At 45.9% G+C, this 14414-nt stretch overlaps 1 protein-coding gene across 2 annotated transcripts; it reads left to right on the forward strand.

Annotated features, from left to right (window-relative positions):
• Positions 1-232: 232 nt before the first annotated feature.
• HSBP1 (heat shock factor binding protein 1) lies at positions 233-3983 on the forward strand. 2 transcript variants are annotated; one of them, XM_069026993.1, is made up of 4 exons: positions 233-337; positions 805-871; positions 1546-1700; positions 2580-3983. In XM_069026993.1, exons 1-3 carry the CDS (start codon positions 293-295, stop codon positions 1662-1664), a joined length of 231 nt encoding a protein of 76 aa, XP_068883094.1. In that variant the 5' UTR covers positions 233-292; the 3' UTR covers positions 1665-1700; positions 2580-3983. The 2 variants fall into 2 exon arrangements, with proteins under 2 accessions (XP_068883094.1, XP_068883092.1); XM_069026991.1 differs by having other exon boundaries at positions 1546-1665.
• The last annotated feature ends 10431 nt before the right edge of the window (positions 3984-14414 follow it).

The following is a 14414-nucleotide window of genomic DNA, read 5'->3' on the forward strand; positions in this document are numbered from 1 at the left end:
GAGTCCACCGCTTATGTGAAAGGCCCACATGGGGATCGAACCCCCGTGCGTTACCAGCACCACCCTCCAACCAACGGAGCTAATAACCAATAGAATATAGAACCCTAATTAATAAGAGAACTACGCAGCTTTCAGCCGAAATGTATAAACAGAGAAAAGCTTTAATAGTTGTGCCCGGCTTTGGGAGTACCGGGGGAAAGGACTACATTTCCCACAATGCCCCGGTACTCTCGCGAGAGGCGGCGGAAGCGGCGGGGCGCGGCCCGGAGGTGCAGCCGCAGCCGGAGCGATCATGGCCGAGACCGACCCGAAGAGCGTCCAGGACCTGACGGCCATGGTGAGGGGCCGGTGAGGGGCGAACGGGCCGGGGACGGGGTGCAGGGGCTTGGGAGAGGGAGGAAGGAAGGGAAAACCCCTTTCCTGGATGGGGCTTGGAGCAACCTGGTCTGCGGAAGTTGTCCCTGCCCATAGCAGGGGGTGGAAGGAGATGGTCCCTTCATCCCAAACCATTTCATGACACCCAAAAAAGTGCCTCCGTGTGATTAACAGGACCATGGAGTCTGCTGTCGTATTTTTGGTCCTGGTTGTGGAACACGGGCGGTTTCTAGAGCTTATAAATGTTTCCTGTAAGCATCAGTTCATTTCTGTGTACATATATTTAAGAAGCATTTTTACATATATGTGTAATTATACTGCAGAGTTTTGAGCGCAGCAGTGAAAGGACAGTGTACTTATTACATGAGATTGGGTGCTGTAACAGCCTCTGATGGAAACAAAACATTTCTCTTTTTCCCTTTCTATTAGGTGCAGACATTGCTCCAGCAAATGCAGGACAAATTTCAAACCATGTCTGACCAAATAATTGGAAGAAATATCCTTTTCTAAACTCAGATGGATTACAAGTGCCATGAAGTCTGTTTGCCAGTGGGGTTTGTAAGATAAATTTAAAGCGACTGTAAGAGTTTGAGCAGAGCTGTAATAATAACAACAATTAAACCAAGCCGGTGTTACCTCCTTCTAGAGTAACATTGCCCACTTCCAGCGCTGGGGCCCTGGGAAAGGAAGGATGTGGAGCTGCTGAAGGGACTCCAGAGGAGGCCCCAGGATGGTCAGAGGGATGGAGCAGCTCTGCTGGGAGGAAGAGCTGGGAGAGCTGGGATTGTTCAGCCTGGAGAAAAGCTTCAGGGTGACCTCCCTGAAGGGCCTGAAGGGAGCCCACAGGAGGGATGGGGCAAGACTATTTACAAGAGCCTGGAGTGACAGGACAAGAGGGAATGGGTTCAGATTGAAAGAGAGCAGGGTTAGATGGGATATTAGGAACAAATCATTCCCTGTGAGGATGGGGAGGCCCTGGCACAGGGTGCCCAGAGCAGCTGTGGCTGCCCCTGGATCCCTGGCAGTGTCCAAGGCCAGGTTGGATGGAGCTTGGAGCAGCACCCTGGGGTAGTGGAATGGGGTGGGATGAGAGGGCTTTAAGGTCCCATGTGTGATTGCAAGACCCCCAGGCAGGGCTGGAGCGCTGTCCTTTCCTTGACCGCGGGGCAGTCGATGACATGAGCTGCCGCATCGATGACCTGGAGAAGAACATCGCCGACCTCATGACGCAGGCGGGCGTGGAGGAGCTCGAGGGCGAGAACAAGACCCCGGCTTCCAACAAGGGCTAAAGTGAGGCAGTTGCTCCTTGGCCTTGGAGCAAAGCTGTGGGTGTTTGGAATTGCTGACTTCAACACAGAGGGAACTTTTCCTTCGCTCGTGAGGCGGTCTGGGGTTTGTGCAGAGCGGAATTACGCAGAGAGATAATTGTGCTGTAGTGTAGAGGGAGAGCGTGGCCAGGGAAGGGAACGGAGCTGGGGAAGGGCTGGAGCACCAGGAGCTGCTGAGGGGGCTCAGCCTGGAGAAAAGGAGGCTCAGGGGGGAGCTTCTTGGTCTCCTTGACTCCCTGACAGGAGGGGGCAGCCAGGTAGGATTGGGCTCTGCTCCCAGGGAACAACGGGACGAGAGGGAACGGCCTCAAGCTGTGCCAGGGGAGGGTCAGGTTGGACATCAGGAGGAATTTCTCCATGGAAAAGGTGGTCAGGCATTGGAACACACTGCCCAGGGAAGCGGTGGAGCCACAGGGGCTGCTGAGGAGTAACAGCCCATTAGCTGTAAGCTGTAAATTCCTCCTGGGTGTAATCTAGGTGCTTGCAGGGAGTAGTGACTCACACACAGCTGCCAAGCAGCAGGTCCTGGCAGTGTGAGATAGCACTCAGGCATGAGGCAATATGTGTCCCAGGGCAGTGCTCCCTGGAGAAAGAGATTTACTGAAGGGCAAATTATATATTATGTTATATATTCTTACAGCATTTCTAATTGCTGACTTGCCCCTGTATTACAGCAGGCCTGTGTGTTTGGAGCAGATAATTCTTGCTTGTTAAGTATCTATTTTTGTGATATTTTGATAAAAATACAAATCATTATGGGCTTCATTGCCCTCAGTGTCATTTCCACTAGCCTGAACCCCACAAATGAAAATTTCTGATGAGCATGATTCTCTTAATTTTCAGTAATCTCCTTTCTTATTATATTTCCCCCAACAGGTTGCCAATAACTCAAGATGAATCATGGAAGATGACTTTTTTTTCTACAAATCCTTGGAATTAAAGAATGGCTTTTTGCAACTCCTGTGTGTGAAAGCATTTTTATATTGTTACAGAGCTTGCATTCCTAATGTATAGTTGGGGTAGGGTAGTTTCTATTTTGATTTGTGTACTGTAATTTCACTTTTTGAATTCTTGTTACGAGGATCGCTTGGTTGTGTTATTAAAACACAGATCTTAATGGATCTCAACTCCTGGGTGTATTTTTTTGTGGAGTCACTTTTTTCTCTTTCCTGTACTTTTCTAGACGTTTCATGTTTGATAGCTCAGCCTTTAGTGACTCCCACCAAATGGGAATCTTGCCTTGTCCTACGTGAGTTTGTGGAGTGAAGCACAAGATTGAAACTTAATTAATTGCATTAATTGTAGCTCTGAGCATCAGGCACTCACTAGTTGAGGATTGTGTTGTCTTTCATACATGTAGTAAGGTGATTTTTGGAAACATGAGACACTGAACATCAAAATCATCTCTGCTACTCCTGGTATTACCTGAGCTGTGTGTTCCTGGAACATAAACCAGAAATGCAGATTGACCATGAGAGACATCTGAGCAACCACTGCCACCCCAAGCTGTGACACCTGGACAGACAAGGGACTTTTAACTGTGCACAATCTCACTGTGGGAGTGAAGGTTTTTAACATTCTGCTTTGAAACTTTGTCCTTTGGCATCATCTTTGATCAAGAACTGGGACTGAAGAGGATTGGGATTGATAGTGGACAGAGCAGGGATGGCATTGTGGAATGTCTTTGTGTGGGTTTTCAGTGGGAATCACTGGCTCGTTGGACAGAACAGTTTGCTAACAAAGCAGTGATACACTGAGGAACAAAAAAGGAGAGAATCCAGATAGATTTTTAAAGCCTTGCTTCTCTTGGAATAACAACTTACTGCAAAATACTTTATTTAGAGAAGTGTTTGCTTTTCTAATCATACCCACATCCTTGGGCCTGGGGTATATATTTATTACATTTTGGCAATGGAAGGTGTATTTGGGAGAGTCTGTAGTGTGTCACTTGTGGAGAAAAATGACCAATGTCAGCTGTTCCTGACAATCATTGCAATGCTCCTCCAGCTTCAAATGCAAATTTATCAAGCACTAGTGGCAGGCAGCAGTTGCAAGTGACCCACACTTAAACTGCTCCTTGAATGCCACCAGATGAGCAGCTGAGTGCTGTGAAGGCAATATGACAGGTCATTTTTCCAAACTCGTTGTAATAAAAGCTCATAATAACAGGGGACTTTTGTGAACATGAGAAATGTATCGATATATACTTGTAATACCAGCCTTAGGTTCTTTGTAATGTCATTTCAAAAAAAATCTAATAAACTGTTATGTGGTAACAAATAGTCAGGTCCTGTGTGTTAAAGCACAGTCTAACAGAAGTATATCATTATGTGTGAGATTATATTTGGTTGTAAGTTATAAAACGACTTTAGCACAGCTGCTGCTCACAGGATACAGTCAAAAAATACAGGTGTGCTCTGTGTAATGAAAGGGTGATGATTCATTCCCTGTCAGATCTGGACTTCAGCAGGTAATTAGGATATAGACCAAATTCATAGGAGAGTGTATTAAAGTGGAGGATCATTTTGTATGATTATACATGCACATTCTCTCATTTATGATGTATAATGTTATAAATCATCTGGCTGTGTTCCTCCTGAGGCAGAAATGGGCATTCCTGAATTTGCCAGCACGTTCCCCTGTGCAGCAGCAGTAGCTCTGCTTTCCTCAAGTTTATTGTGGCAGAGTAGCTTCCTGGAAAATTATATCAGCTTTAAGAAGCAGCTGTATTTTCCCAGTCACTGGAAAGATTCCAATTGTTGTTCAGTGGGGATATTTCCCCCTCATAAATTTAACACTTCACTGATTTTAACTGCTCCTCCCTGCACCTAGTCTGGATTTCCATCACCACCATCCTCTTCCAGCCCTGCTTCTCTTCCCCTTTGACTCTTCAGAGCCCCATTTCAGCTGTTCCTGAGGAAAGAGCCGTGGTTTCCAAACTGTCTCCAGGTACCTACAAAGTGTAGGTGCTCTTTCACGAAAGACCTGCACTAGGAACAGCAAATAGGATCGGTGTTTTTCTGTGACAGGAATTAGGAGTCACATAATGCAAGTCTTCAGCCACAGATGTTGCAGCCAATTTTTAACAGCAGTGCTGGTTTTGAATGCTAGAATTAAGACCTGAGATCCCAAAATTACGTTGATCACAGGAGCTGTGTGGCCTGTGTATTTTGCACTGGGCAACACAAATAGAATTGAAACTGTTTCATCTCTTTTGGTGTCTTAATTCCTGTCTTTATAGCAGGACTAGCACTCTGTACAGATGAACAGTGTTCTAATAAATGCGTGTTTTGTCACAGTCCCACTGATAAACGATCCAGAATTATGATATCCTTAAGAGGATTTTTCATTTAATCTCTGCCCTAAAGACAACGTGCAGTAAATAAGACTGCACAGGCAGCTTTCAGCCAATGGCATCTGGTGCAGGCACTAAATGAAGCTGCTGAGAGCCAGTGACACACTGAACTGTGACACCCCCTGCAAGAGCCAGGTTTGGACCCTCCCTTTTCCACAGGGTGAGCCCAGGTCCCCCAGCTCCTGGCACGTGTCTGCTGTGGGACAGAGGAATTGTTGGACATCGTCCTGCCACTCTGGCACTCTGGTTTTGGCAGGGAGCCTTTGTGCCAACTGGTGTTTCCTGTCCTCTTCTAGATTTACTCTCTCAACACCCCCAGGAAAGTCCCCTTGGTTCCCTTCCTTTGGCTGAGCCCCGGGGAATTGGTTTGCCAGAGGTTCCTATGGAAATCAGCAAACGTAACCTGCCTGTCCTCCAAACCCTGGGCGAGTGCTCTCTGCATCGTCCTCCAGACTTCAAAGCTCATGGAATTCAGTCCTTGCAAGTACATTTGGCACTGCCTCCCAAAGGAAAATAATGTTGATTCTATAGTTTGGCTGGGAAAACCCTGTAACCACGGCCAGAGTCACTGTCCAGCATTTCTCTAATGTGGCACCGGAGGCTGCAGTTTCCCTGGAGGTGTCCACATGGAATTATTTAGTGAAACGCTTCTCTTTTCCCAACTTTCTAGCAGATAGTGCCTTCTAGTGGCAGACTCCTTGCGAGGAGCAGCGCCGCTCCGATTAATTACTCATTTACCTTTAGTGTGGGGTCAGATGTTGGGGCTCGAACGAGCCACGTGCTGCTGAAATTTGGTTATTGCACAGGGCACCGAGGCTTTGTTTGCAATTAAGAAAATGAAGAGGATGCACAAATCACTTCCTGAGCTTTAAGCCTCGCTGCTTTGAAAAGATCTAATGCTTGCTGAGATTTTTTTTTTCTTTCTGACTCTGATGTAGAGTTAATGAAATTAGGTCATTAGGAAAACAAAGAATGGGAATAGATACTTTACCTCTTATAAACACTCTGACATCAGAAAGGTTAGCCAGGAATTGTGTCTCTAAAAAATGTGCATGTAATAATCGAAAGTGCTCTTTTATTTAAGTGTTGTTTTGCTACAGACATTTTTATTTATGAAGTTCTTGTAGTTAGGTACAGATACAAAAGTTCCTTCAGTTTACAGAGCTGTGCAATATGATGTCCTTGCTCGAGAGATTCAATCCCATTGGAAACAACAGCTGGAGAAGTGATGGAGTTAATTTCTCCAGAACTGGAGGCTGACCTGTGACCCTTTTGTGTCCAAAGGAAGGATCTCATCCTCCACCTCTGAATTTCCCCAAGGGAATCAGCCCCCCCCAGTGCTGCAGAGCCTGGTGTGTTCAGCAGAGGTGTCCCAAGCTGTGGTGCAGCACAATGTTCTGTCACAGTGGTGCCAGGTGGAGGAATGTTGGGCCAAATGCCATCTCGTGGCCCAGGAATATCCTCATGGACAGCTCCTGTCTGGTGTCCTGCCAGCTGCCACCTCCAGCTGCTCCAAGTATTCCACCTGCAGAGCTCCTCCAACTCCTCCTCAGACCAACTCCTTCATCTCTGAGAATATGAATTTCTCAATAAATGAAACTTTCTGATTTCACTTGTTTCTCTTACAGAAGTGGTTTTTTTTGAAGACCAGCTCCCTGCCTCTTTAAAGCATAGCAGCAGCGTCATTAAAGCTTTTTGCATTTTAACCTGCCCAGTGGAGGAAATCACCAAACTCAGCTGCTCTCTATCCTCTGGTACAGAAACATCAGTTCCTTAGGAGCAACACAAGAAGGTTTCGAGGAGGATTTTGTTGGTTTGATTACTTTTACATGCACTTCAAGAAGTCAGGAGGCCAAGGACATCCATTAGAGATATTGTGTAATTTTGGAAATTTAAAGCAACTGATAGCACAGAAGAAAAAGAGACCAAGTTTAAGACATGAGGTTTGCTGGCTTTTAGGCAGTTAAAACCCCAGGAGTGCAGCCTGTGTGTGATGGAGTGTGCCCATGGTCTGAGCTCTGACGTGTGCCACATCCCAGTGGCAATGAAAGGAGGGCTCGTTTGCTTCCCAAGAGGCTGCTCAGCAGCAGAACAGCAATTCCTGTAGTTTGCCAGCTGCTATAAAACAGGAGAAGTTCTGTGTCCTATTCAGTTTGACTGTGAGAGGCTGAATCCCAGCCAAATCCTGTCTTCAAGACATTTTCACTCTAAAAAGTATTCCGTGGTATTATAAAAGCTCAAAGAGCACAGCAATAGTTAAACATCTAAGGCCTGGTCTGTCACTGATCTTTGCAAACAGATTTAGTCTGCAAGGATTTGTTCTTGCAGACTGGGGAAGGAGCAGAAAGGCTTTTCAAGGCTCATCACCAGACTTTTTTTAGGAAAAAGAATGTGAATTTCTTCCTGGCTCCACAGGGCAGTGCATTTTTAATGCAAATCACTGGTCACCAGAGATAAAACAACCTGAGTGCTTGCTGGCCTAAATTCCTGCTGAGAAACACAAGTACAGGCCCTCAGTCATGTTGTTATCTCAAAAAAATACCTACTTCCAAGAACAGGAGAGTGATTGTCAGTGAATGTTAATGTGGTGTAAGGGGAGAAAAACAAACCCCAAAATAGAACACCAGCCCTTCTGCCACTGAACTCAAAAAACATCATAAACCACACCAAGTGTTCTTAAAAAATGAATGGGACTGCAAATGTTGGAATTAATGACAAATTAATGGAAGCTTTGACAATCTGGTTTTAAATGTTCTTAGTTGTGTTTTCATGCAAGGTCTTCACATGAACATTGGGGTTTTTTTCAGGCCAGAACCACTTTTAAATAAAAGTCAGGGCAGCAGTTTAAGACTTTTCTCCCGAGCAACTGAGGAAATGTATCTGACCTTGAAGTTTGAATTGCTCCACAGAGATCTCGGACATGATCAAGGCCTTCTCCCCCACATTCTTACTGAAGACACTTTGGGATTCAAGGGGATTGATGAGTTTGATTATTAATGCTGCTCATTAGCCAGAAATGTTGGAAATTGAAGTCCTTGCACAATAAAACTCCTGTTAAATTCCATTTTGAGCACTTCTAAATCAACAGGCATCAGCAAAAAATGTTTAGCAGAATGACACCATCTGCCATTTCTAATTTTTTTAATCATCTTTCCAGTGTTTTAAGCAAGAACTTGGTTATAAATGCTGACAATTGCCACCATAAATTATGATTTTCTGCTCTCTGGATAGTGAGGAGCACAAACAAATAAAGTGCAGGGTTAAGTCTCAGTTTTCACTCATTATTGAGCGTGGGAGATGCATTCCCAGATTAACCCTCTGCTTTCACTTGTTCCTGGCAGGGGTTTTGGGCACTGCTGACATGGACATGCCCTGAGGTTCTGCATTTGGGACCCCTGGAGCTGGGGACAGGGTTCCTGGAGGGGAGGATGACATGAATGGCTGAAGGAGTGGAGAAGACAAACCACAGTCACCTTTTCCTGTTTATCCACAGTCCCTTTATGTCCCAGAGCTCTTCTCCCTAAAGGTCAGAGTAGCAGAAGGGTCACAGTCACAGCATCTCAGGATGCTTTGGGTTGAAGGGACCTTAAAGCTCATCCTGTTCCACCCCCTGCCGTGGGCAGGGACACCTCCCACTACCCCAGGCTGCTCCAAGCCCCGTCCAGCCTGGCCTTGAAAATTCCTGTTCTTCCAAACAGGAAATTTATGGATCTCTGTGTTCTTCCAAAGTTACAAAACAGCAAAGAGAATGGAAATTTCTCCTGTCTTTACACATTTGCAGCCTCGTCGATCCAGAGTGTTTTAGGAAATTCTGCTCCACCCCCTTGAAAGCACAGAACAAAATCACTGCTCCACACATCACACAAAATTAAAAACAAATTTATTGAACCTGAGGCGTATTTAAAAACCAGGAGGCTTTTCATGCCGTAAGTTATTTTAAAACATCTTTGAAACTACTCTGCAGACTGGAGTTAAACAATTAAAATGCATAATCACATTTAAAAAGCAGCACCAAAAGTGTAAGTCATTTTGTCACAGAGGCTGCTCCAGCGTGGTTTGATTATTTAATGTTATGCTCCAAAACCAATTTATACCCTCTACCCTTGATCTCTGTTTCAATTTCAGGATGTTAATGCATGCACCATTGCTGTATTAGCTGATAGGGCAGAACAAATACTTCAGAAAAAAGTCATGATTAGAATTCGAAATCTCTCTCATCCATGTTTAATCCCCAAATGTTCTCACCTCGCTGGCTTTTCCTGCTGCTCTTGCCCACTGGAACCCCATGTTTTATACCTTGAAAAAATGATTATTTAACATCAGCTCCAAATGAATGTACAGCTCTGCAGGGAGTGTGGAGGTGCAGCTCCTCCTGCCATGAGTGTTAACGTTGTCAGGCATCAATTAAATCTCTTCAAGCTGATCTGTCACCAACAGCCTGCGTGTGTGGGCAGGGAGAGCAGCCTCCATGCCACAGAAATCCCAGGATCCAGACAGACGAGGCTGAGCCTGCCACGGATATCTGCTCATTTTCCTCTTTCCCTGCAAAGCCTCCTCTTTGTTTGGCTGTGCCCAGCCCTGGGATGAGCAGGAATTGGGGCTGGGGTCACTGGAGCAGGGTTTGCAGCCCCTGACACAGCCCTGGGCACCATTCATTCCCTCTCAAAGCACACACCACGCCGGATAAACACGGACACTTGGGCAGGGTAAATGACTCTGTATTCCCAGCATTGGAAAAGGAAGGAGTAAAATTCAAGGAGAAGCTTATTTGTAGGAATTTAGCTGGCAGGCAATGTCGGCTCAGGGGCTGCTATCCCTGGATCATTAATGCTTTATTAATTAATAGGCGTGCCTAGAGCCCATGAAGTGATTCACTGCCTTTTCCTGTCCCAGACATTTTGTGTATAAACACAGCCTAATGTTGGAATCTGCATTCCCAAGCATCCCAGACTAACCCCTTGGCCAGCAGAGGGATAGGACACACACACGTGCTCTTTGCAGCAGGCACAGGGGGGAACTGTTTGCATCCTCCCTGAATTCCCTCACCGGGATATTTCTGGGAGGCCCAGGGAGATGGGGGCAGTGGAGCACGTGAATCCCTGTCTCAAACCCCAGCTGGATTAGGTGCAAGTCTTTCCCCCTTCAAATGGACGTGTAGGTGGAATTCAGTGCCAGTCACCCACTGGCCAGGGCCCATTTCAGGTAGCAGAGGGATTTGCACTGGAACTGGGATTTACAAGGCCTTGGAGAAGGCAGAAGGGTGAAGTGTGAAGCTCCACAGTGGCACAACAAAGACTGCAACAACCTTTTCTATATCTGCAGCAGGGCTGTTTCAAAAGCCCTGCTGAATAAGCCTGATTCCTATAAAAAGCAGTGGATAATTTGGAGGCAGCTTTGCCAGGAACTAAGTGAGCAGTTATTTTCACTGCGAACTCCAAATTCGCTCCTAAGGACTGCCTGGTGTTTATATAATGATTCTTCCTTCACTCTTAGGGCAGAAAGCTTTCGTTTTTGGTATCAGTTAGTCTTTTTCTTACTGATTTACAGCTTGTCTAGGAAAAGGATGGAAATATCTCTCTACAGCAACCTCTCAAAACCCACAGGAACAAGTGGCTCATTCTCGATAGCGACATCCGTGTATTTTCCAAGGAAGCTTCGCTAAGCACAGGGACTGTGACATTTTGCAAAAGTTCTGCAGTTTCTCGTGTACAAGATGGGAAGGGATGGCAAAAGGAGAGAGCTGTCCTTCAAGTGGCCTTGCCTAACCAAAATGAACAGCTTGAGTGCCTATCATTAGCAGGCAGAACACCGCTGCAGGAGGCACACGGCTTGAAACCCAGAGAATTCTGCATGATTACAGCTAAGCAACTCCTCAAAAATCAAGCAGGAAGTTTTCCTGAGGGAGTTTATCTCGGAAAAAAAAATGTTTACACTAAGGTTAGCATGTATTAGCTGAGTCTGAGTAGAAAAATTGTTGTTTGGAGATAAACAGAGAGTTTCAGCTCTCGGAGGGAGGAAGGGTCGAGGGCACACGGCCTTGCTGCAAGGACATGGATGATAAATGCTGCACCCCAGGGTACTGCCAACAGTATCTCCAGCTCCAAGGTGATGGGTGAACAAGCACTCACAGCACAGCATCAATGTATAATTACTGGAAATTTTCTTTCAAGATGGGAAAGGCTGTGGCCACACGACGCCAGCCAACTCAAAAGCGGATTGTTTCTGTTGTGGGGGGAATTGGAACTGGTAGCCACAAACACACCTAGCAAGGGTTTTCTAGCTTTGTCTGCTCTAATTCTGTCTTTAGAGTAATAGAAAAAACTAGAAAGTACCTTGAGAAGTCTGCTGCCCCTCAGTCTGCTCCTAAGAATAACCACGCCACGAAGTCTGACAGGTTTAGTTTAACTGTTACAGACGCTCAGTCATAGAAATCCCAGTGGGTTTGTGGTCCTGGAGCACTCCAGCTTGACCATCCTCCTAGGCCAGCCTCAAGAATGATGCTTATCCTTTAATTCTTTGGGCTTTGGATGGTGCATGCCAAGGTCAAAGACCAGAAACAGTGAGAAGAGGTCAAGCAGGTCAAATTTTTTTATGATAAAAACGGCTCTTGTACTTTGTAGGAGATCCTACAAGGTTAAGCTTTACCACAAACGAAACACACACAGTGTAATTCCCCAGAACTGTTGTACAAATGTCACTAGAACTTTTATTTAATCAAGGAATTCGGATCCATGACTAAAAATCCTTTAATCTTCACCCAACTATCTCTTGCTATTTAAACATCAGTCCATCTCACTCATTACAATGTTAAATCCTCCTCCTCTGGTGATGTGATCTGATTTGATTCCCACTGTGCTCCACTGCCTGGAACTGAATTGTCAACTGAGTGGCAAACACCTTGCTAACACAGGAGATATTTCTATAGGTTCACTGGCAGAAATCTGTTTGTTTTTTTTTCCTGAGCAGACTGGTGCTACATTTCTATTACAGCAGCTGACTGCAGCTGAAGCTTTCCTTTGGAATGAAATTAGTCCAGGTTTTTGGGAGTAAACTGGTGTGCGTGGAAAGCTCATAAATCCTCTCCTTTGTCCATTGCTTTGATTTGACCACTTTTCAGGTGTAGCTGCTGGAACTGATTATCTTCCAAAGGGATCATGTGGGCCAGACCCAACCTAACCCTGAATTTTGGAACAAAACAGAGCCAAGCTTCGTCATCTCTACAGCCTTTAGCAAGATACTTCCACAACCTACAAATGTGCAGTTGTTCCACTGGAATCAGAGCCTCCTGACGGCAGCAAGAGCAATCCCTGGATTTTTCCTGTTCCAGAGAGCAGGCACAGATTTATTGCCTGAAGGGAAGAAGTGAAGCAGCACTAAAACACTTAGAACCATCAGCACCAGAGCCCGTGGGACAGAAACCTCCCAGGTTACACAAAGCAAATCCCATCCATTTCCCCTTTGGATGCCAGGAGTGTGGAGCCTTTAAAAACACCCAGGACAGGATTATTTCATTACTTAACTATAGAAAGCCTCAGTGTTTGTTTGAGTTTAGAATCAATCTGAATTTACTGTGGGATTTTGGCCCACCAAGTAGATTCCATGTTCCCGTCCTCTCTCAGAGCAGCTGTGATCTGTGTGTTTGTCAGTGTAACCGGGAAGATTTACAGCTACAGTATCTGCAATAATCATTCACAAACAGCTACATCTTCAAGAGCTATACACTTACAAAACAGCCCAAAAACTGATGGAAATATGTGCACTTTGGATAAAGATCAGGCATTTCCCTGTCAAACAGCCTTCAAAATGGCACAAAACCATATGGGAGAGTGGTCGGAATGATGTGATTCCTAAATTTCTTGTGTGGCTATTGTGTTGTTGCCCATTATTTACTGTCAGCATGTTCAGCTCCAGGCAGAGCCCACAGGAGGGCTCAGGAAGTGCTGTCCTAGAGAGCACGAGGATGAATGGATAAATGCACCAGATCCTCTCACATTTCTGAGGCAGGTCCCACAGCCAGGCTGAGTCGGGGCTGTAGATGGCACTGTCCCCTCTGCAATGAAGGCAGCTCGGTGCTGAGGGAGCAGTCGGGCTCTGGAATTGAAGCACAGCTGAGATCCCTGCTCATGAGATGCTCGCATCCCTATTCCTGGTATTCATCAGGTGCTCGGATCCCTGCTCCTGGTGCTCATGAGATGCTTGGATTCCCTATTCCTGGTATTCATCAGGTGCTCGGGTCCCTGCTCCTGGTGCTCATGAGATGCTCGGATGCCCTGGACTCAGTGGCACTGATGGCCTGAGCAGATGGCAGGAGCCACGGTGGCTTTCAGGCTCGATGGCCCAGGACCCAGCTGTAGGTTGGCTATTGACAATCTGCCTCCCCAAATTGCTGTGAAGTGGAAATTGGGCACAGTGGCACCGTCCATGCCCTGTCCTGAAGTCCCTGGTCTTTTCAGTGCCAGTTCCCAGCCCAGCAGTGCATTGTCCTCCAGGCTGTGCTGGGTGATCTCTGGGTGTGGCAGTGATGACCCACTGGGGGTGAAGTGACATCTCTCACATTTCCTTGGGCTTTGGGGACGAGCTTTACAAGTTACACAATTAAGCAAACGAAGACACAACCCTTCAGTTTGTCCCTGGCAGCCTCCTCCTGGTGTGCTTCCCTTTATTCAGCTTTCTTTGCTGAGGGCAGTGACTCTCTGACCTCAGTCTAAAAGAGGCAGACAGACACATTTCACTGGAAGCAGCTCTGTGGATGTGCCCTCGTGCTGCAGTTTGGGGTCAGACTGCAGCCAAATTCCCCCTGGTATTAAAACTGAGCAGAACGGGATCCTTTACAGCAGTGCTCCAACCCAGGACTAGGCTGAACATCAACCATGGATAAAAACAACAGTCAGAAGGGATTTTACTCACTGTTAATTTGGTGACTGAAGTATTAAATCAATCAGAAGCTCAGCAATGAGATTGTGTTTGTGACCAAATGGGGAGCGGCATTTCTGTCCTACAAAAACAGACAGAGAAGATTTTGAACTTCTTTCCAAGCAAATCAAGAATCTGTAGCATCTTTGTGTTCCTTTGGGAAAAAAAAAAAAAAATTAAAAATCCTCTTGTATTTTATTATCCCAGCACAAATCAAAACCAACTCACTTCCACGAGGCAGAATCAGAACGGTGTGAGGAAATAAATCTTTTTTTCTGGAGGGAAGGCACCATGACTGAGGTGGGATGGATGGGTGCATTGCTGATGTCTTCCTCCTCCTCCCAGCTTAGGTGACAGTTTGGAATATTAAAGACCCATAACTCCAGGGGTGGTGAGACAGGGAATCCATAGAAGAAAGCCACAGATCACACTGTTATCTCACC

Source organism: Aphelocoma coerulescens, chromosome 11, assembly GCF_041296385.1.
Source record: "Aphelocoma coerulescens isolate FSJ_1873_10779 chromosome 11, UR_Acoe_1.0, whole genome shotgun sequence".
In the NCBI taxonomy this organism is placed as follows: domain Eukaryota; kingdom Metazoa; phylum Chordata; class Aves; order Passeriformes; family Corvidae; genus Aphelocoma; species Aphelocoma coerulescens.

Excerpts from the sequence above, each read along its gene's own strand:
- HSBP1 (XM_069026993.1), top strand. The coding sequence starts at position 293 with ATGGCCGAGACCGACCCGAAGAGCGTCCAGGACCTGACGGCCATG. Across the intron at positions 338-804 it reads TCCAGGACCTGACGGCCATG|GTGCAGACATTGCTCCAGCA; the intron begins GTGAGGGGCCGG and ends CCTTTCTATTAG. Across the intron at positions 872-1,545 it reads TGACCAAATAATTGGAAGAA|TCGATGACATGAGCTGCCGC; the intron begins ATATCCTTTTCT and ends ACCGCGGGGCAG.